This window comes from Cyrtonyx montezumae, unplaced genomic scaffold (assembly GCF_038088225.1).
Source record: "Cyrtonyx montezumae isolate F1298 unplaced genomic scaffold, pur_monq_1.0 scaffold_8, whole genome shotgun sequence".
Classification (NCBI taxonomy): Eukaryota; Metazoa; Chordata; class Aves; order Galliformes; family Odontophoridae; genus Cyrtonyx; species Cyrtonyx montezumae.
Window position 1 is genome coordinate 98,520,279 of NW_027072089.1, and position 27,436 is coordinate 98,547,714.

The 27,436-nt window shown below is 43.6% G+C and overlaps 2 protein-coding genes across 2 annotated transcripts in view; one reads left to right on the forward strand and one right to left on the reverse strand.

Annotated features, from left to right (window-relative positions):
- Positions 1 to 9,125: 9,125 nt before the first annotated feature.
- SFRP4 (secreted frizzled related protein 4) lies at positions 9,126 to 18,820 on the reverse strand. Its single transcript, XM_065751778.1, has 6 exons — positions 18,268 to 18,820; positions 18,083 to 18,163; positions 17,942 to 18,007; positions 15,031 to 15,229; positions 12,066 to 12,129; positions 9,126 to 10,288 (listed from the first exon to the last, which is right to left on the reverse strand). The coding sequence occupies exons 1-6, from the start codon at positions 18,818 to 18,820 to the stop codon at positions 10,100 to 10,102; spliced, it is 1,152 nt and encodes a 383-aa protein (XP_065607850.1). The 3' UTR covers positions 9,126 to 10,099.
- Positions 18,821 to 19,150: 330 nt separating this feature from the next.
- Positions 19,151 to 27,436, forward strand: part of EPDR1 (ependymin related 1) — a 31,199-nt gene continuing 22,913 nt past the window's right edge. Inside the window, 3 exon segments of the mRNA XM_065752685.1 lie at positions 19,151 to 19,308; positions 19,406 to 19,597; positions 19,599 to 19,859. Of these exon segments, the coding sequence (XP_065608757.1) occupies positions 19,151 to 19,308; positions 19,406 to 19,597; positions 19,599 to 19,859 (611 nt within the window).

Below are 27,436 nucleotides of genomic sequence, written 5' to 3' on the forward strand. Positions count from 1 at the left end.
AATCTGCACCAGCAGCAGTGACTCACTGTTTCACAACTGCTATGACAGTGTCATTGCTAGGAAAATTTTGCCCACACAGTTCAATTTTCAGTGCAATAACATCCACTGTTTGGTCTCCATAAACACTCTAGAAAGAGTTGATAAATGTTAACAGGTACACTTTTTTCCACATGGAGGAATTCAGTTCCACACTTTTGCATCATATTCTTTTCTTTGTCAGACACCATTTTATTAGTCTTGTGTACCATCTGTCACATGGCAACAAAATGTAATGAAATATTGTTGAGAAGGCTCAAACCCTACTACCATACCACCAACATCCTCCTCTCACATAGGACAAAATAAAATAGTTGAAGCCATTATTTTCTGAGTAGCTGTGGTATTACTGATGATTACCGTTCAGTTATTCAAAAAAGATTCCTAACATCTGCCACACAACATAAATCCCTACACTGGAAAAAGGATACAGTACGTATTGCACCAAGCTAACAAAATTATTCACAGTGTATATTAAAGGACAGAGGAAGATAAAAATTCTCTTGAGGTTACATTCTATAATGTACTTGGGAAGACAATGCCAGGAGCAGCATAGGATAGATTTAGGAATAAAAAATAAAATAATATATGACCAGTAGCTCAACACAGGCTCAAAAGAAGAGTAGCAGCTTGTATCTGGACATGGAAAAAATGCCTGAAGCCTCAGGTCATCTCTGAGGCTTGTTCCTGATTTGGACAGGCAAAGCTGAAGCAGCAAGGTTTATCATTTTCACCTTTGGTCCATCAATCTATGGGCCCATCCCAGGGACTGAGGGCTGGGGAGGCCCCAGGGCACATGGCATCCCAGGGCAGCCTGAGGGAGCTGCCTCTGCTTAGCTCTGAGAAGGCTCAGGACAGATCTCAGCATTGACTACAGCTGCCTAACCAGCTGTTCTCTGTGCACTGCCATCGAGGGCCTGGCTTCACCTTCAGCCACCATTCTGTGCCCAAGTAGAGAACAGGCTGAGGACAGCAACCCCTAATCGGCTTTCCTGTCCTCCTGCTGGAAAACCCCAGCACCAGGCCCCAGGGACCTCACAGGCCCTCCAATGTACCCCCTGCAGTCCCAGTGCAACTGCCATAAGAACCCCAGGTCCTCTCCTCCCCACCCCTCTTCTGACATCAGGACAGAAGAGATGCCACTTCTCATGCTCCAGGGCCAGAGATGACGGATGGCAAAGGACAGCCCATACAACCCCTTAAACTCAGCAGGTTTTAATTACTGCATCTCCTTCGTCTGTCCGAGGGGTGTCAGTACACTTTGCTCCTCCTCTGCTGCTGTGGGCACCAGGACGGCTCCACCCCAGGCAGCTGCAGGTGCATGAGAACCCCCTGCCCCGACCCTCTGCCTGCATTCCTGCTACTGCCTCCCAGAAATGGCCGCAGGCCCCAGCTGTCAGCCACTATGTTTAGGCCAGAATGTGGCACTCAGATCCTGTTGCTATGGCCACTGAGCAGCCCCCAACAGCAGTCCCTGTGCTGACCCAGACAGATACAGACCCACCGTGGCATCTCAAAAGAGATATATTTCTCCTTGCTTTTGAGGGTGGGATGGAGCAGACATGTTAAGAAGAGGCAGCAGATGGAAATGGGTGATGACATCGAGCCTCATCAGAGGATGACCTGATGGAAGTGGATCCACCTCCATTGGGGCACACAGGACATCATTCTGTCGCTGCCAGGCTGACCAGGAAGAGGTTGTGCCCCAAATTTCATTGCAAGGGTACCAGGATCCATCCACCTCCCATGAGATGGCCACCTCGATGCCAGCGCTGATCCTCCTGTCCTCTAAATTTGCCCTTACCTGGGAGAGCCCCAGCTCACGGCCACAGGCTCACGTGGAGCCTCCATTTCCTTATCATTCTTTTCACAGCCAAGGCTCCTATGAGCCATTCCTTCCCTTCCCCCTTCCTCATCCCACCCCACATCCTCTCACCTCTTGTTCATCAAGTCCTGAGGAAGAAAGCAGGGCAGGAACTGCCATCCTCAGAGCTGCTGTGCTGGGGCAGAAGGACGAGTCTGGCAGAGGGACCTTGACTGCTGGAGGCCTCAAACACTGCAGGGGCGTGAGGATCCCGTAAGTTTACCCTCAGCCAGGAGAGCCCAACTCAGGGCCATCCTGTCAGGTCACAGAGAGTCTCCATTTCCTGATCATCCCTTTCTTAACAGCCAAGGCTACCCTGAGCCCATCCTTCCTCATCACTGCCCAGGTCAAGAGGAAAAGTCAAAGGAATCACAGATGCAGCAGCTCCTGTGGAGAGCCAGGGTTCAGTTCCGGTAGGAAAAAGTGCTGAACTTCAGCATAAAGGTCTGGTCTTTCTGGACTTTTCTTTCAAGATAGGAAAATCAAGAATCAAAAGAATACACTATTATTAAAACGTCAAAAGCACAAAACAAAATATATTTCTTTTCTTTTTTAGAAAGGAACACAATAATTCTCTCTGCTTTAGGAGCCTTAGAGTTTGCACATAGGTTCCCACATCTCCTCCTTGTCTCATACTCTCATGAAAGTACCCCACAGCAGGACACGCTGCCCCATTTCCAGCCCGAGGAGCAGCCACCGCACTGCACACAGCACTGGGGCTGTCCCCTTGCCCTGCCTCAGCACCCTCTGTTATGTGGCAGGGATATTTCACACACACATCATCAAGAACACGGGAAAGAGGCCCTTTTGGATGCAGAAAATGTAATTCTACAGAATTAGAAAACTCACAGGATTTCACTTTCAACAACGGTCTGGTTACTGAATTGAGACACTCAAACTGAAAACAAAAGTAAGCATTTGTCAGGACAGGCACAGAACTAATGCAAAATATTTCTGTTTAAAATACCCTCTGACTGCCCTTCCCTGGGTGACATCAGCAGTTCCAGCAGATGTGTCCCACTCACGGCCCAGCTCAGCCTGCCTGTGGCTGCCGTCCACCCGTCCATCCCATACACCACATGATGTTATGATGTGAAATATCAACAATACAACAAAAATCACAAAACCATAACACCACAGCATCACGATGGCACCTCTACCCCTTGAACGTCCTGGACTGACTCCTGACACCTGTCACTCACAGCAAATACAGTGGTGTGCAATTGGCTCTGTCTGGGCTGAAATTTGTACACAGGTAGTGCACAGGGTAGTGCTGATTCAGTTATAGTGAACAGTGTCATGCAGTTTGATATACTGTCTAAATTCAGATAGCGTTGCTATGTTCTTTGTATCTGTTGTAGTCTGTATGGAAATAAATAGGAGACATTACTTTAGGGGGGACATAAGTTATTTTTTTTATGCAGCCCAAGATAGCTCTTCTTTACCTAATCCAAAAGGTTGGAAACTCTTGAGGTAGCTAAAGTCCTCCTGTTCAGGCAGCCTACAAAGGAGAAATGCTGAAAGCTGTGCCCTTGTTAGCAGAGCAGCCACACCTCATACTGGCAGAACAAGGTCCATTAGCAGCTCAGGCAAAGCAGAATGGGAACTGGGTCCAACACCCACTCAAGTGTCCTGCCTGGAGAAACAGGAAAGGGAGCCAGAGACAAGAAGTACAATCCTGGTTCAGGCTACGATTAAGCCCAGGTCTCATCTGCAGCAGACAGCATGGCTGTGAACCCCAGGAGAGACTGCTTATGACTATCGGGGCCTATTGATTCCCTCGGGGCCCTGACAAACAATTGTATTGCTTATTTACCCTTCCTCTTATCATCTTCTAATTGTTTCTGTCACAGATAGGATAGATGGTCCCTTCCAGCCCACTTACTCAACTCAAATAGATCAGATGAAGGAAAGTATAAAGTCAGCCCTTATGTACAGCTAATCTTGAAATACACATTCTTGACAAACTGATGAGTTCATATCCTGTCTCAGTCTAATTTGGTTGGCTTTCATGAAGAACATGAATATCCTTCAGTAGCTGATGCTTTCTCACTTTTTCTGTCCAAGTCTGCTGAAGTTTGAGATACTAAGGAATGGTAATCAATTAAAGTGGTTTACTTTATTGCATTGGTTATAAATGCAAAGTCCGTGAATAATGAAGTTTTCTCATACTTTCCTTGCTGCTCCTATGGTATTTAATGTAGCTGCTGTTCTAAAGAACTTCCTGACAAATATTTCTGTTGTGATGGGGCATTTGTTAATTTGTTATTATAGACATTCTTCTAGCAGGAGTTGGACTGAGTATTCTCCTGGTGGCCCATTTTCACCTACAGCTTCTTTATTGCAATAAGCTCTATTTGAGGTTAGCCAGTAGGAAGTTTTGATTAGTGCAGAATTTATATCTCACCTCAGTGAGCTGACTTCTGAGAAGCATTCCTCAGAACTGCCATATGTTCTTTGGCTTAATTTTCTACTTCAAAAAAACAATTAAAACTGTTCTTCCTCGCATTATTGCAGTGCTCTGGATCTTTTGGGTGCCAGTGTGTTATACTTTAAGCCCAGAAGCAGTCCCAGAAAAGGCCTGAATAGGATGATTTCAGACATGTCAATTCAGTTTATTTCCCATGATCCTTGCTATAGTTAAGTGGCTTGTCTACCACCGGGGCAAATATAATGCTGAAAATTTAGATGGGATTATTTTTCTTATGGGACCAGAAATGCTGAAACAGCATCCTGTGTTTATGTCTCTCTAGTAGTTAGTGAAACTTCTGATGGAAGTTCACAACCAAACAGCAAATATTTTTTAGGTATCCTACACATGTTTTGAATAGTGTGGGTTATCTATCATACTAGTCTTAGAATTTTCTTTTTAGTTGTGCACTATTTCTGCCTGGATAACTTTAATATCATTGCATATACTGAGTTTGTTTGTTTAACTGCATATACTTGTTTGTTTAACCATCACTTCTCATCCTCCGTTACATCACTCTCAAGCAATACAGTTTTTTTTTTCCTGTTCATTTCAACTGCTAGCTATGGAAGGACTGCATTTATCTGGGCTCATATATTCATGTCTGTCACTCATGATCCTTGTATTGTGTTTGGTTAAAATGATTCAATAGTTTACACTGAAATACTGTGCAGTCTTTGAATAATATTTTAGTGTAGCCTATTGAACAGTAGGCATAAATTGCATAATATTCCAAACTCAGACTGAAATATGAGAACATTTTATTTATTGTTATTTATTTGTTTCTCCTAAATATGTTTGCAAATGTAAGCTCCTTCAACAGCTTTGGAAAAGAATAATTTAGAAGACATTTTTCAAGACAGTAGAAGTTAGCTGATGGAGATTCAGATTCGTGAAGGCTGTGTCTCTGAGATGCAGACTTCTGTAGAATTATCAGAATTTCATAAATCTTCCAGCCACTCTGCCCTAAGCCTCTAATGTTGCCTGGGGTTGTTGTGGCCAAAATGTGATGTGGCTAGAACATGACTGTCACAACCATTTATTTAGAAAATGTCTTGTTGTTCACTGTAGAATTAGGTGTTGCAGAAATTTGACAAAAATTTTTCCAGCAATAACAAAAGATAACATGATTATCTTTCAGATATTTATCCTAGCAGAAGATTACTGGAACCACAGGGCATGTTTATCTGTATAACAGACCACATATTTCCTTGCTTAGGAACATTAATGAAATCATAATTTGACACTAAGAATATATTGAAGATCTGTTTCACCTTAGAATGATAAACAAGCAAGATCTTAATTTCACAATACAGTTTAAGGAGCCTTAGTATGCCTAATTCTAGTATTTGTACTGTATTTCTGCATAATAAATATGGAAACTGGGAAAAGAGCTTTTTTTGCCTTGAAGATGGAGTCAATAAGCTTGTGGTTTTGTACTGCTGAACTGGTTTTCCTCTGCTGACAGGTCAGGTCTTGCAAGTACCTGTTGACTTTATCCACAATTCTTTGTGAGTAATTAGATTTCTGATTAATTTGCTCAGAGAATAAATACGAATGTCATCTTAGAATCTAAAACTGGAAGTTTTCATTGTACTGTAACTAGAAGGAAGCAAAATACCCACATGTTGGCCAATTTGGGGCATCTCTTCATCCCTCCCATATATCCATGAACCTTCTATCTGTAACATACGACATTTTGTAAGTAAGATACATTTATGTTTTGATTTCCAGACTCTCAGCTAGAGAAAAAGAGCATCCTCCTGTTCAGATGTGCTTATTACTCTACAGTTTGATCCAGTTTGGTCACAACAGGAGCTGGTCTGACATTAATAGGCTACTCGGAACACCCTGAATTTCCTGTATATCCAACAAGCAAGCTCAAAATCCTGTTTCACCCTCTAATAAGGCTGGTGCTCAATTTCAGAGATGTTACAGGAAATATGACAGCAGGAGAAATTAAATGTAGTGTTTCCACAGAGTCTTCTCTATATTTAATGAGAAGTACTGAAGCACGATAGAAATTAAATACTCATTTGCAGGTTCTTGTATGCTACTGCTTTCTATTATCAGTGGAAAAACATTTGTTGACTGATATCGATAAATTTGTATTTATTTACAAAATTAAATGAACCTGATATGGTTTACTAGAAAAATGTGGTTGAGGAAACATTTTCAGATGTGCTTTTACATCCAACTACTAAGCACAACCAAAAAATGTGGGTCAATTGTGCATAATTGCAATAAATATTTTTTCAGGTTCCATTCATTTGAAATCTAGGTTACAACAGCAAAGAACATAATTTAAGAGCTGTTTGAGTATTTTGGACTAGAAAATCTTCTTTTTGTTTGTCCAGGAAGTATTTCTCAGTTATATGCAGTGACTGGACAAAAGTAATAAAATTACAACACTGAATTGAGTTAAAGTGACCGGGTCATTCAAGTTCTGTTGGCAGGGAGGTTATGTTTTGCTTTTTTTTGTTCTTGTTTTGTTTTTCTTTTTTTTATGTGGTTCATAAGAGTTCTGATTTGCATTTACAGTGACTCTCTAAAATGAAGCCAATTATTCACAATCAGAACAAATATTTTTTCAGGTTTCATTCCTTTCGGAATTGAGGGTAGAACATTCAGTAAAAATATTCTTACTAAATTGGCTACATATGTGTGGGAGGTAGCAGGACGCTCACTAGAAACATCTGTTCAATGTTCCAGGCCATTTTTATTTTATACGAGAACAAAAAAAAGCCAAGACCCTCACTAGGATGGCAGTTGTAATACTGAGAAAAAGCATTTGACACTGCAAATATTTCAGCTTTAAATTGGTGCGATAATTACTTTGATCCATCAACGATCTGCTTGTCCACTCTGCTGAATCTAGGTTCTGTGACTCCAGTGCTGGGGTGCCCCAGTGTGACACCAGACACCTGAGTTTGACTTCTTGCCACATGCTGGAGAGAAGGGGTGAGTGGGGCTGCGGGAGGATAACAGCTCTTGCTGCTCTGACATCTGTCTCACATCTTTGTAAGGTAAGGGCAGCAGGATGGAGGACGGGGATGTTCTGAGTCTGCATTCAGCTGGCATTTCATGTTGCAGGAAGTTAAGAAGTGTAAGGGATTTTCAAAATGGGTTGAGTTATATTTGTACTGAATTGAGCTGATTCATGGCTTCATCAAAAACAACCAACCAAACAAACAAAAACCAGAAAGAACAGATTTGGGAAAACCTTACTAATCCATTTCCCCTGCTTGCACATCTGTCCTTTGTATGATGATATCCTCTGTTTTTTGTTGTACTGTCTTTCCGTCTTCAGTATCTTCACCACAACAGAATGAAAGTTAGCTTAGTCAGCATGAAGCATATATGAATGGAATTTGGAAATACCAGGCTTGGTGCATCAAAGCTTATTCCAGCATAATGGAGCACATACTGTAATGATGGTAGCTTGCAAAAGAAGTGGTGAAAATTCTCTGTAGAAAATAATTTAAGCATTTTATTTTCCTGATATAAAAAAAGTTCTAAAAGTTGAAAAACAGTACATAAAGTCAGTATGGAGTCTGGCTGTCTGTTCAAAGGGTTCATTCAATAAAACAAGCTTGGGCCTGGCTATATTCATATTTAAACTTGTTAAGTAAAATATCATGGTTTTTGTATTTGTTTCTTCTGCATCACACTGATAGGACTGTGATCAATTTTGATTAGTTATCCTTACATATATTTACTGGAGTACTTTGACATAAATAAGAAATCAAAGTTTAAGAACTCCTGATACACGATGGAAAAATTTAGAAACTTTCCAATCATATTTACCTTTTAGATTGTGCTTACTGAAGTCATCATTTTCAAACTTGCCTGATGTAGTCACCTGCACTGAAATATCGCCCCCTTTCATTGCAATTTATTGTTTTCCATTTCATTCCACAGGGTTAAAATTTTACCTATAGTCTGTAATTCAGGCACTGAAGTTTGTGGTCTGCTTTTTCTGACATGTTAAACACACACAGTTCTCATTATAGCCAATGAATCTCGGCATTTCTGGCACCTGGACTGAATTTTGTATCTTATTCCGCAGATGTCCCATAGAGATAAATGTCCACATCTGCCCAGCGTTAGGAGGAAAGACCTACATTCATACGGTGACCTTTTCTTGTTTTACACAGCAGTTCAAAACTCAACCTATGATCATTTGTTGTTGTTTTTTTTTCCCTAAACTACCCTCTAAGCTATTTAAAATTTTTTCTTCTCCATTTCTATCCCCTTTGTTTTAAGTATTCTAAATTAGGATTCACGTCTTCGGCTTGTGTTAGCGTGTAGCTAAATGTGTTACTGCTACTACCAAAGTCACTCCAGTGTATTCTGCCTCAAAATTCATCCATGCAAACTGCTTTGGAATTCACAGTGTCAATGAAGGTGATCTCCTTATTTGTTGACAGAAATTAAGACTGTGCTAGCCATACTGCTGTATCCAGGTAAAGCCTGGGCAGGAAAAGCATAAATGCTACGTTGGTATTATGCCACTTAAATTTCTATCACATTTGCTATTTTCATAACTCACTAAATGCTATCACTATGCTATTTTCATAACTCACAGCTAGACAAGCCAGTAAAAATTACTACATAAATATCAGCATCTGCTTTGTCCGCAACAGCCTGCAGGGTAAATGTTACTTTCCAGTGAACAAAACAGAACCAGGGTAGTTGTTTTCAGAAGTTCATGAATAGGGACAAGACATCTTTCTTATTTATTAGTCTATTTATTTATTTATTTGGTATCAAATGATAAAAAACAATCCACGTGGACATGGAGCCACATGAAGCCCTCTTTGTTAATACAGTTCAGTAGCTGTCAGTTATGTTTAGAGCAATTCTTCTCTTCCAGTTTTTGTAACAAAGATATATTACAGCAAACATACATTATTTTTAAGAATTCTGCAGATCTGCTTCACTTTAATCTGTCCTTGTAAAAAATACCGATTTTTTTCAATTAGATGTTTAAATATATTTGAAGTTATAACAACAGAAGGCAGCCTGAAGTACAGTAATAATAATAAAAAAATTAGTTTGCTTTCAAGGCATTTTTGCTACACAAATAAAGTCAAAAACTAACACTGTAAGCATATTTCTGGCACTCATAAAAAGTAAATAATCACATAAAGCATACCCAGATGCTTTATTGGTAAACTATGCTTTTGACTGCTCTGAGTAAGAGCTGATTCCAAATAGCAGACAGATTGAGCTACAGCAGCTGTAGTAGTTAGTGCAGCTCTCTGCCAGAAGTTAAATTTCTCTGCTGCTCCTCAGCTGCCATGTTTCTCAACTCACCAGATTCACTCACAGAGTAACTTGCCAACTAACACACCCCACTGCAAAGTGCACTTTCTGAGCAGAGAAGAGATGCCTTGTGCAGCCCTCCCCACCTCTGGCAGGGTAACAGGGACACAGTTAAAACCTCTAGCAGCCAAGACAGCTCTACCTAGAATTGCAAATGAGAGCCCTAAGATAAAGCTCAGTCAGCCTGAATATGCCTACCACGTATTAGTGCAAACCTACACTCTGCGGCTTGCAAGTGGCTTGAAAGGAAAAGCAAACCTTTAAAAGTAAAGTGCAGCAAAAATGTCTATGTGGAGTTTCTAAGTTGATGAGTTCTGGATTAATAAAGCATGCCAGTCAAGCCAGATTGTGACCCTCATCGTGTACGAAAAACCTTTCCTTTCTCTCCAGAAATGTCACACTCATACTTTCTTAGTGTTTGTTTCTTTCTGGCCATTTCTTGCTTTAGTGGCCTTTTTGGGGCCGCTAACCAGTGTGTTGCTGTTCTTATTTGATGGTTTTGGGGCCCCGCTCCGACCACTGCGTCCTGCATTCTGATTCTTACTGCGGGCTGTTCGCAGCTTTTGTTCTTGCAGTCTCTGTTCCCATCTCTGTGGAAGGGCAGAAAAAGAGGGAAAGACATTACCATAAATAATTACATCTAAATCAAAGCTATCCAGAGCCACAGATCTCAACAGCTTTGTGCTCTGTTCTGCACAGCCATCAAGCTCAGTATGTTACAGCTGGCTGTAGTGGGAACCTGACACATATTCCTGGGTGAAGGTATTTCCACCACATTAGCTGAAGAAAATGACAATTGCAGATCCCTCCTGTGCGCTCCATATGAGTGTGCTTCTCATACCTTTCCACAAATCAGGGGTTTTTAAAGTGGCTAGGTGGTCCAAAATATGGAGATCTGCAACACTGCAGCACTCTTTGTCCTCTAGGAACAGTGACACGTGTTTTAAGAAAAGAGTAGATAGTGGGAGATCAAGAAGGTCCTCACCTTTTCCTTCTACTAATGAACTTTTTTGTCTGAAACTCTCAAAGAAGGGGCTTTGCCCAGTGATCAGAGAAAGAGCAATGCTATGTAGCTTTCCTGTTTGATCCCTCTGCAATGACCTGGTTGCTACTCAGACTGACTAGAAAAGGAGTCAGCCACGTTGTGGTTATGTTAACAGATGCTTTTTGTGGTTCAGGGACAGCTCAAAACACTCATTTTAATCAGTAATTCAAGATAAATGTTGGATTAAGTCTTCAGATATGAATGATGGATTTTAAACTAATCCACTGCAATACCTAGCTCCATACTGGCTATATTCATGTAGGCAGAGTCATCATACACATCTTTATCAAACTAAAACTGTCAGCAGGCATTTAAGTGTGAATCACTTGTTTAAGTGAGAATTTAATTTATGAAGCTACTAACATCAGAAGGAAGGACATATGCTTTTAGACGTAGTTTATTTTGCAATTTGTTTTTTTGGGATTTCAAGAGTCCAAGTTATACGTCAGTAATCTCCCAAATCCTGCCTGGTTTAATCTGCAATTGCAATATATTTACTTTTTACAGTCCATTTTCTTTTTCATGAATAGGTTTCACATGAGTAAGTGAGGAGAAAGGAGGATGATGAAAGCATCAAGTACAGTTGCCTGAAAGAAGTTGGTCTGTAATCTAAAAGCTTCTACAAATAGAAACATGCAACCTTCTTCCTGCTCTGTATCATCTGTGGGCACATATATATATTAAGCATACTTATATGTCTTTAATGCTCTGAAACCTTTTCTGAACTACAGAAATCTCTTTCATCTCCAGAAGTGTGAGGAAGAGGCACACGTTGTTCCCTTTATATTATAGTTTACAGTCAGAGTGTGAAAACAAGTAAGGGTTAGACTTTTTCCTCCAACATTCCTTGAAAGCAGTGAGGGGAAGCACAATACCTGCAGTGGATCTTTAGCTAGACATAGCTGGTGAGTAGTCTGTGTCTCAGGACTGCACTCTTTAATTCATGAAAGCCCTTTCATCAGGTGGAGTGGACTTTAACTACCCTTCTTACCGAGTGTGGACTATATATTCATCTGCTTATCATGAAGCAGCTACTTCACTAAGACAACATCCTACTCAGGGACACTTGGCAGATAAAATAGAACTAAAATTCTGAAGACCTTAAAATTCAAGATGAGTTTTCAGTTTTTCACTTACTTTTATATATAACTAAGCATAGATAAGCAGTCTGATTTCTGGAAGTATTAAAATGTTGAAGTGAAAAAAATAATAGGTGTTCTGCATATGTAAAGTTCAAGCAAGTTATTATACACTGAAAAATCCACAATGGTGTTTGACTTTTTACCAAGAGTATTAACATTCTTCTCTTTGGATGTATTTACCTTAAATCTTTTGTTTAATTGATCCTTCCATTTCTCCACTAGACATCCATCAAGAAGCATCAGCCTGAAAATCAGGAAACAAGCAGATAGTTTTGGTTTTGATTCCTGAGATGTCATTCCAGGTGGTTTAACACTGACTGATACTGAAACAAACTAGCAGGTATCAATAGTTTCTGCATACAGGAAGATGGGCAGAAATGTATTTCAGGTTTTCAAAAAAGAAAACATACCAAAAATAAAAAAGAAAAAAGACACTTTCAACACTTTCCTTTATGTTCTAGAGCCAAAGCTACAGTCCATAAGTAGTACTGAGAAAACATTTGGAGCTCTTTGTTCTCACCTGCCACTGTCCCAAGGGGGGAAATTGGCCTGCCTTGATTGCTGTTAACAAAAAATGATGAGTTGGATAACATTCTATGAAACTGTTTAAGTGCCTTTATCTCATAGATTTCTGCTTATGTCCAACGAGTGTCTATGCAAAGTTTAAATTAATGTATTTGACTTCTTTGCTGAAAAAACATTTAGGTTTATATGCACTAGTTAACAGAGCTTCTCTGACAAATGGTAACACTACCTGACCACTTGTCTCCATTGCTACCTCCTAATATGTTAGGATTACATTATTTATGTGTTACATGTAATTACTTAATGAGAGTTTCAAAGTGAATTTGGAACAAGTATGGGTATCAGTATATGTCTACCAATGCAATCTGGCCAGCTCCTGTATGAAAATACTAAATCAAGATATTATAAAATGAATTGTACAAAAGTGTAATTATTAAATGGTGTATGCCTTACAAAGCTTCTAAGAGAGTTTATTCTAAAGCACACCTTCTGAGTCCCAAGGTTGAAACAACTATTTTATAGAGGAAGGATGATGGAGTTTCTGCATTTTCTCTAGTGATAACTATTTTCAATATTTCCCTTTTCTTCTCTATTTTTTTTATCTTGGGACTTAATATGCTCAATTATTATTTCTGTAATGTTGGAGGACCCCCCTTACACAGCAGTGTTGGTGAAGACATCAGAACAAAAATATAAAGGTGCACAATTTGCACAGCACTTTGCCAGCAGGTGGGATTCACACCATACAGCAGGATCTGACTCCCCAGTGTCCGTGAACCATGTTCACTACATCCAAAGGAGTACAAAGGGTTGCCACTGAGAGCCCTTAGTCACTGATTCCACACTTTGCCCAATCAGGAAGCAGCCAGAGTGCAAGCCAGGAGAACCGTGACCACCATGATATACATCTCTTCTTTCTTCCAAGGACAAGTCAGAGAAACACAGACAGGATCCAAGCTATAGCCACAGCAGGATGAATGAAACCATGATGTGATGTTCACCTGATGCAGCTGCTGTTCAAATCAAGTTCTTGAATTAAATCCTAATCCTATGTATGGGCGATGGGCATTTTGTCATTGATTTCAGGAGAACTGCAGCTTCCACCCATTTTGTTTCTGACATTCAGAAAGTTACTGTAACTCAAAACTTTCCGTTTACATACCACTGAGCTCAACAGAAAACACATATAATAGCTTATGCTGCTTTTGCAACTTCATATGAAATTAAAAACCACCACAATATATTTAGCAATTGTGCATTCTCCACAGTAAAGGAGAAGATGATGAGGAGCTTTAACGTTTGAAAACTCCTAAGAACCTGCTGAGGATTCACTCCAGAGAAGCCCTGCAGCTCAGAGCAATCTGGTATCTATCTCAGTCGTGCTATTTCTACACGGCACCCAGAGCACCTCTCCATAACACAAACTAACACAATTAGAGGGTTCTAAATTAATCTTTGTAAAATACTTCCAGATCTAGAGGGGGAAGGTGATGTGTAATAATAAAATACTTGTAATAATAAATAATAAAACACCTGTGAGTTCCTTAGCTCCCCCCCAAAAAACCTATAATAATAAAGTTATTATTATTATTATTATATAATAAACCTATAATAATAAAGTATCAGATGGCAACTTAAGTGTTGGAAACACTTCTAAAATCCTTTTAAAGTATCAACACAAAAAAAATGGTTGCAAGTATGGACAAGGTCCATTAAGCTCTGCACGTAGATGTTTTATAATCCTTACAGCTGCTCATGTTCTTTCTGTTCTGTTAGCAGTGATATACAAAACCAGCTTGTACATTTTACAAACAATCTTACCTCCAACCCACAGCATGGAAGCACATGTACCAATCACACCACAAGCTGTCCTACTAGCATCACTGCTACCATTACTTTGAGGTGCTAATGGATGGGATGTTGCCTTCTGCCTCAAGAACCCAAAAAGAAAAGCATGCTGCGGTCCACTGCTTCCTCTCCTCTAGACCAGCATGCTGGATTCCCTTCCATGCCTGGGGCTAGGCTGACTGCCAGAAAAAAAGGTCTGGTAAAGTCAGTTTTGTTTTGACTTTTAATCATACAGCAGAACTGGCAAGCTGCTCTGAACATATTTACTTTTCATCTGCCATCCGGGAGGCACAGCTCCAGTGGCTGCAGCTTTGGCTGGTCCCAGCATAGCTGTGGGACGAGAAACATCTCGCTGATGGCATCAGTCCGAAGCCCAGGCAGGACAGGGAAGAAGGGCTGGCTCTGTGTCCTGTGGATTCCCATCTCTTCCCTTGGGACAGAATTCTGCTTTCCTCTGAGCCACTACACCATTCTACCAGCACAGGCCACCAGTGGGCTGGGAGCCTGTACCTGCAGCAGTCCTAGAGAACGGACTCAGATAGCTGGAGTTGCCTCCACTGCCTGCATTGAATCTGGCAGTTGGCCACCAACACCCAACAAAACCATGGTTTGTGGGTTACAGGTGAGATTAATCAGGTGGAAAAAAGGTCATTGCGAAGGTAATTGCGACATGGAGGTGTAGTATTAACAGTAGGTTTGCCAAATGACCAGAAAGGGAGCTGTGTTGCCCTCCTTCCCTCCCATCACACTGAACCACACCGCAGGTGCCCACCTGGAGCGCCACTCGTAGCACATGATAAGGACATCCTGCTTCGGCTGCAGCGGTGGGCACTGGCAGGATGAATTGGTCAGGAGAGGCACTTGGGACTGAGTAATTGGCGTTGAGGACTTCAGGATGTCTTTTACTTCAACCACAGTTGTTATCTCGTTGCAGTTCCCCCTCTCCACACTTTTTACTTTCGCATGAATGACTGCAAGAAGAAAAACGGTGGCGTAAGAACAATAAACAGTCTCAAAAATTTGAACACCACCTAAAATTAAATAAAACACATTAAACTGAAAGCTGTTGTTTTGGCTGTGAAACTAGAGCTCTTTCTTCATGTGTGGGCACATACAGTGGCTTAGAATAACAGAGGACTGATCCCGATTTTGGTTTTCAGTAGGACTGTTGACAACTGTGAAATGAAACATGTGCTTAAAGCTCTGCCAGATCAGGCCAGGCAACCTAGCTGGGAATCACACGCACAGGCAGCTCTTGTGAGTCAGTTGAGAGCAACTCCTCACATATATCTGGGCTGTCCTACACCATGTGTTGCTGCTTCCAATCAAGCAGTGAATGATTTAACCTCACAGACAGTATACAACCTTATCAACAGCATTTTACCATAGGTTGTATCCAATAACTCACGTCTTCTCTTAAATATAAGAAAGGAAGGCTTGACAAGTACTCAGAAGTGAAGAGTCTTGGGATTTCCTCCCTGTACTCAGTTAATAACTTTTTCTTCTTTTATATTCAGATTACATAGTAGTAGTGACATTCGCATATAAAATAAACTCTGAAAAAGTCAGGGGGCAGTGACACACTAGAACAGGCTGCCCAGAGAGGTTGTGGCTGCCCCATTCCTGGAGGCATTCAAGGCAAGGCTGGATGTGGCTCTGGGCAGCCTGCTCTAGTGGATGGTGACTGTGCCCACAGCACAGGGGTTATAACTAGATGATTTCTGAGGTCCTTCTCAACTCAGGCCGTTCTATGATAAGAATGCACAAGCATCCAGATTTTTACCTTTTACTGAAGAACTCCACATAACTACAAAGTTAAGCAGAAGTTCTGCAGATGGCTCTGAGGTAGATACCTGACTGTCTTCAAACCTGAGCAACCTGGGAGTATCTGCCACTGCACTGTGCTGAGCACCAGATGGGAAAAACCCAACAAAATAAGCAACTTTGTCTCTAGGAACCATCAAAAGAGGAAGGGTCTTATTACTGAATAGTCACACCATTCTTCTGTGAAGAAGAAAGAGAATTTCAGTTTTAGAGACTCAAAATTCATTTTTCAAGTCTGATCAAAATTTCAGCTCCCACATAAGAGGGATTGTTTTGAAAATATTCACTTATTTTTTATTTAAATAGGTGGAATTTTCTGTAACGAATGCAGATGTTGGCTTCATATTGATAGCACAAAAGACATATGATGTATGGAATGATTTATGAAAGCATTTTAAAATTACACCTATCAAAACGGCTATGGGCCTATAATCAGCTATGGTGCTCACAGTTTTAACAAAAAAGAAAAGTTCCAACCAGCTAGAAATACAATTCGTTCTAAGTATTACTTTAAAGTATTTCAGGAAAATGTGCTTTTTATTTGCAACTTGCTCTCCCTTGTCTTGTTTCTCAGTCCCTCTTCCATGTGAAAATGCCTACCTATTTTCAAAGATGCTGTATAAAAACCTACCTCTCAACAACAAAATCTTGATTTTACAAATTCAGTGAGATGAAATCCTTCAATCTTTTCTAAATGATGGAACCCAGCTCAGTTTTTATTCAAGTAACACTCTCACTGAAGCCCCCGCAATCAGAATTTGCACGGCTAACACCCACATTTCATGTCAGAACAACCATTTTATACCACTTTGTTTACATATACTTCTGATCAGTGTGAAAATTTGCTGTCTCATCTGAACACATCCTTACAGTGATGTAAGAAGGGCTAAGAATTACATAAAAAGAATTTACTATATAAATGAATCAAAATGCCCTGACAAGAAAGTTTGCAATACCCTTTCTAAGTCAGCAGCTCAATTTGATTACTCTCACCAAACTGACTTGGACTTTTTTTCCATGTACTAACCAAGAAGCTACTAACTACAAACTGCCATTCATTTGCTATCAAATAAACAGGAATCAACTGCATATAACATCTCTACTACAAGAGAATTGAATACTTCCCTCAAAGAAACAGCTTTTCCCTGAGAAAAAGCCCAAGAATTGCAAAGTCTCATACTACATGTTCAATTCACTTTTAACGGGGATTTTTCTATTGACATTACAGATGTTTAATCTGGTATGTAACCAATGTTAACTAGTGTTTTTCCTAATGCTCAGCATTAGAAAACCCACGGACAGGACAGGAGGGTAGGGGGTACGGTGAACATTTACTTGTACTGCCAGAATGTCATGCAACATGAAAACTCTCAGCCAACTCCTCACCTGGCTGCTGCAAATTGTCACTGAATTCAGTTAACCTGCAATGGCTTCCCACCAGATGAAGCTCTGGCTAGCGAGTAAAAGAATGTACACGTGTAATAAAAAAAAGTTTTACCTCACTGTGGCTTTGTTTACATTTAAAAGCTCTATTTAGGTGATAAATCTGTTAATTCCAGCCTCTGGAGAAGCACAGGAACTGCCCAAGCAGCACCAGGTCACGCTCAGCCATACTCGCTGCAGTGCCCCTTACAGAAGGGAATGCTATTCCTGCAGGGTGACCCGCTGGTCCCATCACAGCAAAATTCTGCTTTTCCCCAGAAAAGTGGGAAACAGTGACCGCCTGTGTGCTGGTCACTGCTGCCCATGAAAAGTGTTGGGATGGGGAAGCCTCAGCACCAGAGGTTTGGAGATGTGGCCTGGAGTGGGGGCAAGCACAGGGGTGCGAAACAGAACAGGGCGAAGCAGGCAGCACTTACTGTAACTGTAGTTCTTGGCCAGGTAGGTAGACAGCGTAGGCTTCGTCTTTTTGCACCTGCATCGCTCTTCGGGGGGAGAGAAGGGGAGCGGTTACGGGGTGCGGGGCGGGAAGGGGAGGTGGGGAGGCCCCCCAGGCTCACCCTGGCCGCGGCTCCTGCACTCGGGCTGCGGGGATCTGTCCGGCACCAGCACGCCCTGCGTGAAGTCCGTCCACTTCCCATCTGCAAACAGAGGGGCTGTCGAGGGGTCGGGGCCGGGGGGGCATGCCGCGGGGTCAGGGGCCGCCCCCCGCTGCCCCGCCGCCCCCGGCCGGGCTCTCACCCACCCTCGGGCAGGTCGGTGACGATGGCCTCGGGGGAGATGCAGACTCCGCGGTCGTAGACGGGGAGGTCGTCGCAGGCCAGGCTGTCGGGCCAGCTGTGATTGTAGCGGCGCATGATGGGCTCGCAGCCGTCGCGGGCGCGTTGGCAGACGGAGCGGCAAGGCTTGATGGGGTCGTAGAGGAACTCCAGAGTGCAGATGGGCGCGTACATGGCGCAGAGGAAGAAGGAGAGTACCGGGCTGCAGCCGGTGCCCACCAGCTCCTCGTACTGCTCGATGGCCAGCACGGCGTTCTCCTGCGTGCTGTGGTGGAGGTGGTTGGGCATACGGGTGATGTTCCAGGGCATGGGGCGGCACATGGGGATGCGCACAGCCTCGCACGGCGCTCCCTGCGCCCGCGGGCTCACCCGCAGCCACAGGGACACGGCCACCAAGGCGCGCAGCATCCTCCTCCTCCTCCGCCTCCTCAGCCGCCGCCGCCGCCTCCTTCTCCTCCTCCGCCGCCGCCGCCCCTGAGTCCGGCTGCACTCGGTGTCGGGAGCGGCGCCGACATCCATGGAAATCGCGGGACGGCATTTATACCGGCGGCACGCGTGACGTGGGGCCGATCCGCTCCCCGGGAAGCCCCGCCGCTCCGGAGGGGGTGTGCGTGTGTGCGTGCGTGTGCGCGCCGGGCAGGCACCGTGTGACATCACCTCCAGCGCCGTAATCCCCGCCGACATCACCGCGCCCCTCTCTCATCTGTGTAACGCGTTCCTGGACGTGGAAGTGCGGGGGGGGGAGGAGGGCGAAGCCATACAAACGCACGCGCGTCCGTCCCCCGTGGGTCCGTCCCCCCCAAGCTCCGAAAAGCTTTGGTGCGGAGTCCCGTACGCGTCCAGGGGCTTATGAAGCAGCTCCGTCAGCTCGGCACCGACGGGAGGAGGAGGCGCTGCCGCCGCTGGGCCTCAAGCCTGGCGGGACCCTCCGGTGCCTCGTTTTCCTCGCGGAGTCGGAGCGCCCTGGGGCAGGGTTTGGGCGTGCCCCGGAGAGGCACTGTGACAGTGTCTGTGGGGAAATATTTCGCTCCCTCCGCGCAGCATTCCCCTCGTGCCCGCGTAACCCCGCTGGCGGCACTGGGAACATCCCCCCCCCCACCCCAGCCCAGCAGGCTGCGAGCGGGCGGCATTTCGTGCGCGTGAGCGCGTGCGAGTGGGGACGCGGTGCCCAGCGGCCACGCTGGGACCCAAGGGCGACATTTGCGCGCGTGTGCGTGACGGGCGCACGCAGCGCGCCGCCGGCGGAGGCGACGCGGACCGGGTTGGGGGCGGGCCGCCCCCGCCCCTCCTTCCCTCAGCCCCCCCCGTTCTCGCGGCGGGCGCGCAGTGCGGCGCGGAGCATGGCGCTGCCGCTGCTGCCGCTGCTGCTGCTGGGCGGCCTCATGGCGCGCGGCGGGGCGGGGGCCGAGCCGTGCCGGGCGCCGGGGCAGTGGGAAGGGCGCAGCGTGCGCTACGAGCACGGCACGGGCCGCAATACGCGGGCCGCCGTCTCTTACGACGGCCTCAACCAGCGCCTCCGCATCCTGGAGGAGAGGAAGGCGCTCATCCCCTGCAAGAAGTAGGTGGCGGGGGAAGGGGCCGGGGTCCTCCTCCTGCCCCACGGGTCGGGGTCCCTCAGAAGCGCGCGAGAGGCGGGGCTGCGGGGTTGGCTTGTCACGGGGGGAGGGAAGGGGCTGGCAGGAGGCACCCGCAGTGTGTGTGTGTGTGCATGTGTGTGTGTGCTGCGTCCGACCCTTAGGGTGTAATGTAACAAAAATCACCCTTAGAGCTAGGAGTGATATTGCTGAATAATATTACCGTGGGAAGTTGCTGGCGAGCTTGAGTCACGTCCCCTCTGGCCATTCCCCGTTCCTCCTGACGTGAATGCAACGCAGGGTTGCGCACGCAGCTGGTACCTGTGCTCGGTGCTCGCACACAGCACACAAGCTGCATGGCCCCGCAGGACCTCCCTGTTGTTAACGTTGGAAAATCAGGAAGAAGCATCTTGCAGAAGGGCCAGTGTCTCCTCAGCATGGAGCCACGGAAGCAGCGATCAGGCCCCTGAGCGACGGTCCCTCTGACACCACGCTAAGATGTACCAGCACACGGGGCTGCCACACTGCCTCTTCCACCCAAACTTGTTCTCGTAACTGCATCTGCTCTGGGCTAAGCCAAGGAGCACAGCAATGCAAAAATGATGTATCATCCAACCAGAAAGTTCTCTGCTTTTGAAAGATCAATATTTGTTTTTGCTCCTGGCTTCTTCCTGCCTATAATCGATTCCTTATCAACACAACACATTCAGTGCTTTCATCTTTCTGCAGTGCTTCCCCTCACTCCTTTCTCTGACAACCTCAGAACAGTTTTACACAAATCACATTGTTAAGATTCACTTTTACCAATCATTTTTCCCCTTACTGTTTTTAATAGGAAATGTATGATGAGTGTTCAAGGGAGCATAGAGTTTATCCGTGTTCTGCTGACATACAAATGCAGTCTGACACTGCCCATACTCCTGCATCCCTTCTTTCAGAATTTCAGTGTTGATCTGCACATTCAACAAGCGTAAAGCTTCTCTGCAAGGCCTGATGCAAGTTTTGTCTAGCTTCTGAGCTGCACTGAGCAGCCTTCTTTAGGCCCGTGTTTATTTTATATGAAGACTTTATTTTAAGATGGGCTAATTATTTTACATTTTCCACTCAGGGCCAGATTCTGGGCTCTGGCAAGATACAGTCTCATTACGTTTTTGACAAATATTTACTCTGGACTCTGTTTTGTCTGGGCTGAAGATAGTGCTAGTGCAGGGTGGGGTGCAGACAGGTGTGCTGGCCGCTTGCTCTGTTGGTTTTGCCTGCCTTGGTTTATCATTGCAGACAAGCCTTGACCTCAGGCATCTCCGCCGTTCTGAGACCTGCCGTGCTTTCTGCCATCCAAAAGCAGAGGGCGGTTTTGTTAGGAGCGTGGCTCATGTCTGCGCAGGGCGTGACCCTGCTTCTGTCAGAGTCAGCGGGAAGGCTCCCATCGATTTTAGCATATGTTGGGTTGGATCTGGGGCTGAGAGCACAGCTTCACTTCACAATGGACACTGTGAGTCATAAGTCAGAGCTTTCAGAAGTTAGAGACAAGAGGATTTATCTTGCCTTTGGGGGAAAAACATCTCCCTCACTCTACTTTGATGCTGGCAAGAAGAGGAGTATTACACTGAGGCAGTGACTACGATAGCAACAAGAAAAATAGTCCTGTCTTTGTCCCTGATGAAGTTTCAGTATGAATTCTCATAAACACATTTGCTCCTATAAGATGCAGCAATCAAGGTTGGCCAATGACCAAATTTCTATACAACGTGTTTTCTGAATTCTAGCAATGTGGGACACAATGGGACACAGCTCTGTTGTTACTGAGGTTGATCAAGGGCACAAAGATCTGCCTGTGTCAAGTGGTTTGCAGGTTCCTAACCACTGGAAAACTTAAAAACTTCAGTTTTCCTTGTGGAGGTATGTTTCAAATTCATGTCATTTGCTTTGCAACATTTTTATACCTACTTCAACCCTCTGTTCTTGTTAAACTCCTGAAAAGTAACCATAAGGTAATTAGCCTATCAGTGCTTCATTAACTTCACTTCTTTACTGACCAGTTGTCTCCTGAGTAGCTGATGTCCAATTATCGGGTTGATAGAGGCTGTCCTGTCTGGTCACAGGCTGCCTGAACAACTACCACGTGGTTGTTCCAGCTTGCTTACTGGTGTTCCTGTGGGTAGTGGTGTTGACTGCTTGTGCTGCTGCTTGGAGCTTAATTAACTATTGATTACGATCTGAAGCTGAGATTTTTGGAGAACCTATTCCAGCTGGATTCATTACTAAACTTTCTTTTTCACTTGTCTTACAGCTCCAGCCTTTGCTACGCTCTGCATCTCGCTGTTCACCTTACATTTTCCCCAGTGTACCTTGCCCCACTGTATCTTCCCTGTTTAGAATGATTGGAATGGTTCCCTGGAGCCCTTAGGTGGAGCTGTGTCACAGAATCTGTTAAACGTGGAGTGACTTTTAATTCTTTATTGTCTCCTGCATAGTTACTTCCCCTCTGTGTGTGTATTACACTTTGCTCCTGTCCAGCCTTTTGAGACCACGGTCACTGAACACTTCACAGAGCAGGTGGTGATCTCAGCACAGCTTTACTGTTGGTTCCAGGTGTTTGCTTTGTTGTAAGCTGAGCTCTCACTATGGGTTCAGATTTAAATGTGCCCTCACTGTACTAAGTCCTGTCACTACCAAGGTCTAAACCTCAGACCCAACTGACAGCCTTGTGGCTAGTTTCAGTCTTCCAGAATGTCACACATCATGCATCATCCTTCATCTTCTTGGAGAAATAGAGCAAGAAATGTACATCTTGTCACTGCTGAAGCTACTCATAGGGATTGGTGCTCAGCTGGGATGGAGAGCACACCAGTATTGTTTGAGGGTTGAGCTGTCATGTGCTGTATTCAGAGTGTTTCACTCTTAGTGCTTTTTGCAGAGTGATTTTCAGAGGATGCACAGTTCGACGTATAAAAAATGTAGAGGGGGAGAAAGTTTTTCCGTGTTATCAGCAAATCACTTGGAGGAAGAAAGTTCATTTCTTTCTTCTGTTGAATGCCTTTTAACAGTAAGTTCCGTGGACCACATGCATTTATTGTACCTGCACAGCAAATTGGGATGCTTTTGTAATTGAGACTGCAGTGTTTTATCATCTTAACAGCACAACTGCTGAGTAGGAAAAAGAAAAAAGCAGACCAGAGGTATAAGCACTTGTTTAAAAATGGAGCTGCATGGTGGTAATTTCCTTAATTTTTATGGTAACTGCAAAAGGCAAGCACAGTTTTGAGCAGAATTGACTCACTAGGCTGCAGAAGCTGCAAGTACAACAGAGTGACAATATATATGACAAATGCATATGGAGAAATACATCCTTTGTTCCTGCAGGCTGTTTGCATGTGCGTGCCAAGCCCTGTCCTTGACTGGAGAGAAGCACTATCTGATCAGGTGCAAATGTAAGACCATCTTTCTGGAGAAAAGATGATAACTTTTCAAAGTAAACAGCACATGGGCACGTGTGTCTGACTTATCTCAAGCTAATTCTTAGTTGCTTTAGGATATGTGATTGTAAAGGAAAAAACAGTGGTGTCTGACCTATTAAAATCATATAATCCATCCGTTCTGTGGTCATTATGGTGACTCAACAGGCTAAGTATTGACCTACGCCGAGTTGCTGCAAATTTGTTTCCCAGACTTGGTTTTGGGAGTGGTTTCTTCAGCTTAACGTTTAGGGGAATGGAATATGGTCATGGGTAAAACTTTCTAAATTGGCCAAGAGACTTGGGAACCCAAACCCCATTTTTTAAGATTATGTAGAGCATGCAGACTTATGAGACCCTTAATTTGCAGTGGAACAAAGAACTGAGTTTTCAGCAGTTTCTCTGTATCTGATGTGCATTCTTGGGATCTGAAATGCTTCATAAGCTGCTATGTATGTAAGTCACTTTTGAGAATAAGACCTAAGGGAAGATTATTCAAACCTAAGTTTCCTTCCATCCCATACATGCCAAATTCCTTCAGGTGCCCAATGCTGGTGATAGGCCCAAATCTGGAGAAAGCAGCGTAGCAGCTTCTGTTCATGAGAGGCAAAAAACATTTTCTAAGTTCTCAGTGTTGTCAGCCCCGCTAGTCATTATTACAGTCGTGCTGAGTGGGAAGAGATGAAAGCACCATTTGGAGGAGAAAGTTGAACATCTTCAGATGTTGAATTGCAGTGCTAACAAACAAGCAGACTGTATCAGAGGAGTCTGGGAGTTGTTGCCTTTACAGTGGTTTTACTGTCTTCTGTTTTATGCTTTTGATAATTTCCTTGGACTGTTAAATCTCTGTCAGAGTTGTGTAAGAAGAAAAGAAAAACAAGGGTAACCAAGATTGCATGAAACAATTCCACTGCTTGGGATGGCACATTTGGTGTAGAGTAGTATTCTCAAAGCCCTTGTTTCTGCTCTGTACTGTGGAGCTGTTTCATGCACTACCAGAACACACCACCACCACCAGCTGCAAAAAATGCACTGAAATCCAGGATCCAAAACCCTTCAAAACAGGAAAGAAAGTGCAGGTAGGCAATGTCCATGATCCCAAGCTAATAATTTGTCAGGATCCTGGTCAGTGTGTTTAGAAACCGTGCCCTGCCAAACACGCAGTGGGGTTGTTGCCACCTATCAGTAACAAATAGAGTTGACTGGATGTTCTTTAAAAAGTTTCTCGTCATGAGGTTTTATTTTACTCAAGACCATTGTTAAATGAGATCCACTGGCATGATACTGCTGTTGAGATTAGCAGATGTTGGCCTGCGTCCTTATTATCCATCTGAAGCCATTAGTTAGTGGGGATATGTCCTTATCATATGATCCTCATCTGTCTGAACTCGCAGGGGTAATGTGTGTTTGCAGTGTCCAGGACACTGAAACTTATGGCTTCTTTTGTAGTACTGGGCATGGCAGAAAAAGCTTTATGCTAAATCAGGATGCCACTGGGGTTGTTATATGCACTTTGAGTTTCTGCAACTCAAAGCAGAAGAGCAGAGTTTTCACAAGATAAATCCCTGTCATAATATGTAGATTCAGGGATTTCACAACTGATGGCATGACTGCACAGCTAAAACAACGCAGTGAAAGAAATCTTCATTATATTAATCTGAGCTCTATTCAGCTTGAGGCCTGATGTAGGCAAATGGCATGACTGGCAACATCACACCTCCCAAGAAAAAGCATCTTCTTGGAAGGATAAATTGTAACCTTTAAATTTATGGGAGTTCTTGCACTGTTGTGAGCTGAGGAAAAATTGTACATTGCTTTTGGAGAAATCAGAGGAATAAAAGCATCCAGAGGACGCTTAGTTACAACACTAGTTACTACAATAGTCCTTTGATTGTAATCTGTTCAAATTGAGGGTCTAGGTCTCCTGAATGTAAAAGGGCCAAAAAGTTAAAACTGTGTGAGGGAATTTGCTGCAGTGTGGAGTGGATGGTGCACGGTCCCAAGATCAGATTGTAGGAGCTACTGCTGCTTCTGTGAATTTGGAGAGAAATGGAGGACCCTACGACACACTGAATGTTTCACTCTCGGAGTTCATCTTCCATGTACAGTGGAAGTGTGTTTTCTTAAAAAGGGAAAGGTTTTGAGTATGATGACTGTGTGTGTTACAGTCTAGGAGACGCTGAAAAGCTGAAGAGTTCAGGTTAACAGGCAGAAGATCTTTACATGACTGCTTGCTTATTGTTGAAACACAGAGCTGCAAGCTTAGTGAAGTCAATGAGGACTTCACCACTGGCACAGGGATGACATCCCAGAGCTTTACGTTACATGCACATTTGTAACATATGTGGGATGGGAAATATACAGAAGAAATACATTGGTCTGTTTCCAGTCCAAACAGCCTCAGTTCCTGAGACTGATCCCCACTGCCAACAATGAAACCATCATTCAATCTCTAGTCCTATTGATGACAGCAACGGTATAACTGGTGGACAGCTTTCAATGTTGTGTCATCTGAGTGGAATTGGAAGATGTGGTGATAAAACCTGTGCCTCTGAATCCGGTCCACACCACTACTTCCAAGGATAAATTTTGGTAGATGTTTGCCAGTTAGAGGACAGGAAGTGTTTAAGGGAGGAGGCAGGATGTTTTAATAAAATACAAAATGCTTTTTTTTTTTTTTAATCTTCCTCACATTTCACTTTGCAATCCATTTGTTTGCTAACAGTATTCAGACTGTAGCTGTGATTGTTTACTTTTGCTATTGATTTGTTCCTGTGATGAGAATCTGTGAGAATCTTTGGCGCCAGTTAGAGAACTGGCTTCACGTAGCAACAGTTTAGTCCATTTAGTAACTGCATAGGGCAGGTTTTTCATCTGGAGGGTGTTTTCACAGACAACTCAAGAGGAGTGGTAGCAATTTGTGCTATTATTTGTAGTCCAGGTCATGAGCTGATGGGAAATCATAAAGTAGGATTGATATCTTTCCATCCTCTCCACTGTACTGTGGACTGATGATTCGATTTCATAAGATAGAACGATTCAATCACAGAAAGCATAGTGACATACTGAATAATACTGAGTGATCCAGGAAAACTGTTAAATACGCTTCTCTCTCACGTAGCATGGAAGAAAGTTAAATTCAAAGGAGTGCGAGCAAAGAAAAATATGTCACACTTCCCAGGGGCAGGAAAGATCAGGAATGAGAGGCATGTGAATAGATGTGTAAGATTAGAAGATGATACAGTTTTAGAAAGGGACTGTTGGCAATCTAATGATGAATGTTAGAAATTCACAGGTTAGAAACTCTGTGCTCTAACTATTAAGCCCCAAGCACTTATTATAGTTTTTTATTTTTACATTGAGGGCAGGGTTTTCTTTTCAAGCCAGGTTTTTCAGCATCAAATCAGCATAGGGTCCGGAGGAGAGAATCTTTTCTCTAGCTTCTCACCCTCCTTCTGGTCAACTCCATAGCTTTCTTCAGATGACCTTCAGCTTGCTTTGCAAGGAATCTCATCTGCAGCTTGCCAAGTTCTCTCTCTCAAGGTATTTTTATCTGTTGCTCTTCTTTACTTGAAGGGGAAATTATTTTCTTCAGGGTGTTTTTAAGGTATGGTATAGTGTCTGGCCTGCTGGGAGGTGTGAAGTCTGCATGGAACACAGCCACATTGTGCAACGTTTTTGGCTCCCCTAGAATAAGGAGCATTATACCTGCACAACATTGCATAACCTGAATGTAACACTGGGCAGTGAGACTTCTCCTCACCACTGCCAAGCAGACCTGTTTATTTCAGTTGTTTTTGTTTACTGCCACATTTTTAAGGTCCTGAGAGAGATGCACGTATGTTGAGAGGAGAGTTTAGGTTCCATAAGAAACTTTGTCCTCCCACGGCTGTTTTCCCAATAGTGTGGTTGCTTTCTGATACCTGAGAGCCACAGGTCAAGGACAGGGTTTTCTGCCAGAAGTTCAGAGAACAGAAAGCTCAGCGTGTGAGACAATCCTTGTGTACAGCATTGTATTGCCTAGTACCTGTTAGACTTTCATACACAGTAGCAAATGAGAGGTTTCCAACAGCATCACAACTGTCCTTGTCCAGAAAATAATTCTT